At 35.8% G+C, this 6,223-nt stretch overlaps 1 protein-coding gene across 2 annotated transcripts in view; it reads right to left on the bottom strand.

The window, feature by feature from the left end:
• Window positions 1-1,963: 1,963 nt before the first annotated feature.
• Window positions 1,964-6,223, bottom strand: part of ERBB4 (erb-b2 receptor tyrosine kinase 4) — a gene marked incomplete at both ends in the record, with an annotated part of 1,174,461 nt that continues 1,170,201 nt past the window's right edge. For both annotated transcript variants that reach the window (XM_080689981.1, XM_080689982.1), the window contains one exon: window positions 1,964-2,409. In XM_080689981.1, coding sequence (XP_080546107.1) covers window positions 1,964-2,409 — 446 coding nt within the window. The remainder of the gene's footprint in view (window positions 2,410-6,223) is intronic.

Raw genomic sequence — 6,223 nt, 5'->3', positions numbered from 1 at the left:
TGTGAAGCACTACTTTACAGAATGCTCAACTCTTTCATTGGTTCCTCTCACTCATATGAACTCATTGTGTATTCACTTAAAATAAAACATGATAAAGATAATTCTAGAACTAGGATGCAGTGTGTGAAGAAAAAGTTATTCCAAAAGGATCAACGGATTTGTATGTTGGATTATAAAATAATTGTATGAGAAAGCTTTTATGTTTATTTAGAACTGTTAACCCAAAGACCTATTTATAAGCTATGAATGTTGTTTTTTCTTTTAAATTATACCAATGTATGCAAAGAGTAACCTCCTACTCCAATATAAATGGAGTCCGAGATTACAAATCCCATGGAATTCCAGCCAATCCTTAACAGGCATTCTTTCACAAGGAGTATACAAACAGAACAAATGTCTTTATGTAGCAAATGTGATACTATATGTAGATTCCCTGGCTCTCTTACCATCATCCCTGGATACTATTCTATAGTTCTAATTTGCTTGGTTTGGCATTTCCATAGACTGTCTTTATCTTAGATCTTTTGTTTAAAAAAACTGTCCTTGAATTAGTTAATTTGCTGGTTTCTTTCATATTGCTTCATTCAAAATCCAAAATGGAGTTCAGAAAAAAAGAACAAATAAAATTATACCTTAAGTGCAAACTACATTTCTGAGTATCTGCCATGTAGACATACCCAATCCAGTGTGTTTTTTACAGTTCATGGATTTCTCCTATTGGACAACCCCTGAAAGTATCAGTAGTTTTTTTCAACCACACAAAACTGTCTCTTGGTTTCCATCTACTCTTAAGATTAAAAACTGCCTATCAAGTACTGTCATTCATGGAGGAGAAGAAAATGATGAAGAATGTAAGGGGTGGGAGAAGATATTACCCAATAGTGTGAAGAATAAAATCTAGATTTGATGCTGCTACATTTGATTAGTGTTTTGGCTATCCCTTCTCATTTCAGAGACGGTATATTTTATTTAGTACTGGGGACTGAATCCAAGAACATTCTACCTCCAAGATATAACCCCAGACCAATTTTTATATTTTTTATTTTGAAACAGTCTTTCTAGTTTGGTTAGAGTCTTGCTAAATTTCTAAAGCTGTTCTTGAACCTGTGATCCTTCTGTCTCAGTCTCCCAGGTATGAGGATTATAGACATGTGCTACCATGGCCAGCTTCAAAAACTGTATATTTTATATAATAGCCATTTCATCATATTAAAATATTTTTAAATTTCATTACATTTTGACATAAGTATCTTTTCAATTGGAAATTAAAATGAAAAAAATAGGGGAAAACTTACATAAAGGTACCAGCCAAAGAAATACAAAATGTAAAAGAAAAAGCCTTAAAACATAATTACTAAATGTAAATGTGATGGATATTTTAAAAGTATAAAAGGAGGGTTGGCTATTATTACTTGTCAGAATAAAAACGGTTGGAGAAAGAAATTATATTTTCAATCTCATGTTGCTATCATGTTATTAAAATATTTATCTTTTTGTTCTAATAGAAACTTTATTACGTATGATTTTTCGAGATGCTGACTATGCACATCAATTTTGGCAGGAACAGAGAGCATGGTGCTTTTATCATCTGTATTAAAGAAAGAAAAGGAAGGAAGGAAGGAAGGAAGGAAGGAAGGAAGGAAGGAAGGAAGGAGAGAAGGAAGGAATTAGTTTGACAGCAGGCAGTATTGTTTTATATTTTCTGGTTCTTCTCCAGCTATTCTACTTTCCTGACCAGCCCCTGCAGAGAAATGAAGAAAGAGTGTGGTTACTCCTGTCTTTCTCTTTCAGTTCTTCCTTCTAATGTTCAAGTTAGATAAGCAAATAACTATCATTGCATCTCTATGTCTTCCACTGGGAAGTGTCAAAACTACTGGCCTTGGGACTAGAAGGAAGACCCCAGAGAAAGAGAGGGGTGGGGAATTTGGAGCGGGCGTGTCTCCTTCTTTACACCAGGCTGAGCTTACACCACAGTATTCCGGTGTCTGTAGGGTGGAGGAGGCAGCACAGTGCCTGGCTTCAGCGAGAACTCAGAGAGGTATTCAGGATTCTCTGCCACGATCGGCCGGATCCGTCCATTCTGTTTATAAAAATATTTTGTGCTGTACTCCTGCAGGTAGTCTGGGTGCTGAAGGGTGCTCCGAGGGGGCAGGCTGTGGTTCCAGTAGTCAGGGTTGTCGAACGCCTTCTTGGCCTTCTCAGGCACAGACAGTACGTTGTTCTTCAGGTACTCAGCATTCCCCAGGGCATTGGCGAAGGTGTTAAGGTACAGTGGCTCATTCACGTACTCGTCCTCTGCCTTGGGTGGGCCATTGGAAGCCTTGTGATATTCCGGATTATCCAAAGCTTGAAGGTCTCCATTTTTTCTCCGAGAAACAAAAGGGTTCTCTTCCACTGGATTCAGGTATTCTGAAAGTAAATAAGAATATCAACTTACATCTACCACAATTATATACAATGGTTAATGTCTTGGTCTAGAAGAGGAATGCCACAAATTTCTTCTCATGAATTCTCAACTAAAACAATTTGTAGATTACTACTACAAAATGGAAAAAAAAAAAAAAAGTGTTCCCAAAATTGTTCATCACCAAACAAGGCCCTGACAGGACTAAGCTGTTCTTCTTTCCTTCTACTTGTGTTTGTCTGGTTTGTCTGTCCTACTTGTAAGGCCCATTTTGTCAATGCTTTTCTTTTCTTTTTTCTTTCTTTTCTTTGTTTTTTGCTTTTTTTATACTAGGGATTGAACTCAGGGCCATTTTACCTCTGAGCTACACCCCTAGCCCTATTTTTTTATTCTTTATTTTAAAATAGGGTCTCACTAAGTTGCAGAGGGCCTCACTACAGTGCTTAGGCTGGCCAAAAACCTGTGAGCCTCCTGTCTCAGCCTCCCAAGTACTTGGGATTATAAGCATGTGCCACCATGGCCAGTATAATGCTTTTGTTTTCTAAAAATCAATATATATATATATATATATATATATATATATATATATATATATATATATATATATATATATATATATTGGTGGTATTGGGGATGGAACCCAGGGATCTTCTACCTCTGGGCTATACTCCCACACCTATTTTATATTTAATTTGGAAACAGGGTCTCTTAAACCAGCCGAGGCTGGCTTCAAACTTGCATGATCCTCCTGTCTCAGCCTCTCAAGTGTGGGGATTACAAGCATGCGCCACCATGCCTGGCAAAATCAATACTTTATATTGGAGAATATAATTACCTCTCAAGGTTAAAAAGCCTTTGAATGTAGATAAATTAGACTTTTAAAAATCTATTAAAAAGCAAAAAATGTATGATATCTTCATGCCAAGGTAAATGGAGGAAAGAAAAGAATGGTGTTTTTTGATCAAAACTATTCCCAGAAAGCTTTTACACATAAGAAAGAAAAGAAATGTCTAAGGAAAACATTAAATTTAAGAATGGAACATATCTAACAGACAGACATATTACAATGCCTCTCGTTGAGTTACTTGCTGTGGTATGTGCAACTAAAAATAGTGATAACATTTATGTCCAATGTCCAAATATAGTCAAAAGAGAGCAAACCACTGGTTTTAATCATATGACATAGTTATTTTGTATAACCAGACAACTTCTGCCTATTTTTTATGGATCAATCTAATAAATCCATTTGGGCTATAGGTATTGGGCTAAAGTAAAAATAATGTTGGTAATTAATGTTCATCTTCCGCAGCTCGGTTTAACTACCACATTTGTAATATAGACCACACAAAGTCACATATACATGTGGATACTACAAACACACACTCTCTGTTTTCTCTCTTCTACTATATACATAGACTCCTAAGGTCATCCTATTTTGGAGTCAGGGTAGGGAGAGAGCAGAATTATATGTCAAGAGACCACCATGCTGAAACAGATATTTTTTCTCATGATCTTAGTCCAATGTATATAGAGAAAAATCTCATCAAGCTAGGATTAATTTTTCCCTCTGAATATAGATCTACTGGATATAGTCTAGTACTTAGCGCTACTTGTGAATTATGGTTCAATAATTTATATGACACCACCATTTCATTCTTTCAGTAATCCTGAGAAAAAGAAAGTGCAAGCCTTATTTAAGTTTTATACTAGAATTCTGGTCTTATAATTCCTACTATGCAATCTTGGTCTAGTACATACACCTTTTCTTTTATTATTGCCCTTACAGGAATACGGTAAATTATATGCTTAACAATAAGTTTTAATTTGAAAAAATTGTAAGAGAGATGGAATTCAATTTTTCTTACCAGATTTCTGAAACTTCTTAATTGAAAATATAGGGATGTCTTTACTAAAATTATATACTCTAAGGACTAAGTTGCAACATGACATGTATAGAAACTTGGGTTACAGTATGCAGAGATAAAAATCTGAGAATACAGTGAGTCTATGTAGATTGATTTATTTTTCTCTGAGAAGCCTAATAATACCTTTTGGCAATGTAATCTACTTATCTGTTATCAAGGTGTGAATTTGTATAGCTGTGTTCTGTGTATATATGGAGGAGGATTAACTTTTTTGTTAAGGGGACACTGTTTCCAGAGATGATTCTGCTTTCAGGTATCTGCCAAATCTCCACAAAACCTACATTTGTGTTACCAGTGGGTGATAATATATATTAAACTCCTCATTACTTTATACTCAGTTATTCATAATATGTTCTCATATGGAACTCTTTAAATTGTACATTATAAAAGTGAATATAACCATATAAAATGGCATAATAGGCTCACATAGTCTTCCCTCTCTCTCTCTCTCTCTCTCTCTCTCTCTCTCTCTCTCTCTCTCTCTCTCTCTCGTGTGTGTGTGTGTGTGCCCATGTGTGTATTTGTGTGTGTGGTGTGTGTCTGTGTGATACTGTGGATTGGATCCAGCAGCATTCTACCTCTGAATTATGCCGCCAACATTCACATATTTATCTATTTTTTTTAAGAGAATCCTCCTAGGTAGTTGAGAGTCTCACTAAATTGTTGAGTCTCGTCTTGTATCTGTGATCCTCTTGTCTTAGCTTCCCAAGCACTGGGATTACTGGGATGTGCCATCACTATAGGCTCAGTCTTAAAAGATACTTTACTATTCACAAGAAGGTTCTGAGAGATGTGATCATTATATTTTTAATAATAATCATTCATCTTTGTTTCATGATCCTCTTAGCAATAGCAGGAAAGAGGCTTTTCTTCAAAATTGAACTGCTATTTGATTTGAGTGTTTAACATTTTTACTAATAACTTTTACAAAGTTATTGCTGGGCTTCATAAAAAACCACACAACATTATTTTGAAGACATGATGGTATATGTAAGTATATACAAATTTAAAATTTTAATTTTTAAAAGTGCCACATAAGAAATCATAATTATCTAAGATAAACCAGGTTATTTAAATAATATCATTTTAATGAATCAATCAAATCTCTTCTTGGTACTATCAAAGTCTTCAGACTTTTTTTAAATTTTTTGGTAGTACTGGGGATATTGAACCAGGGATGTTCTACGTCTGAGATATGCCCCTAGCCCTTTAAAAAAATACTTTGTTTAGAAAAGGGTCTTACTAGGTTGCTGAAAGTCTCACTAATGTCCTTGAACCTGTGATTATAACCTTCCAAATACTGGGATTACAGGCATCTACCCTCATGCTCAGCAGCTTCAGCCACTTTCATCAATACCAATCTTTCTAAACCCATACTGAGGCCGGGCATGGTGGCGCACACTTGTAATCCCCGCACTTGGGAGGCAGAGACAAGAGGATCGCGCAGGTTCGAAGCCAGCCTGGCTGGCTTAAGAGACCCTGTTTCCAAATAAAAATATAAAAAAATGGTGTCTGGGAGTGTAGTTCATAGGTAGAAGGGTTTCCAGGAACCCAGTACAAATAAATAAATAAATAAATAAATAAATAAATAAATAAATAAATAAATAAATAGTGAAATAAAATAAACCCATATGAAGACCACCACAGGAGTGGTTCTGCCACTGTGATATGCTACTTCACTCAAATATTCTAGCAAAGATGGGTTGGGCTTAATATTTCTCACATTTCATTTTGCATATTGATTGCCTGAGGGTATTTCCTTTCCTTTCTGTCTTGAACCTGCGATCATCCTATCTCAGCCTCTCAAGTACTGAGATCACAGTCATGCACCGCACCACTCCAGCTCTGAGGATATCCTTTAAAGCTCAGGCTCCTAGTCAGGTAGGGCTGAAGC

Source organism: Muscardinus avellanarius (genome assembly GCF_963383645.1).
Source record: "Muscardinus avellanarius genome assembly, chromosome: 2".
Taxonomy (NCBI): Eukaryota; Metazoa; Chordata; class Mammalia; order Rodentia; family Gliridae; genus Muscardinus; species Muscardinus avellanarius.
This window is presented reverse-complemented; position numbering and strand designations above follow the sequence as displayed.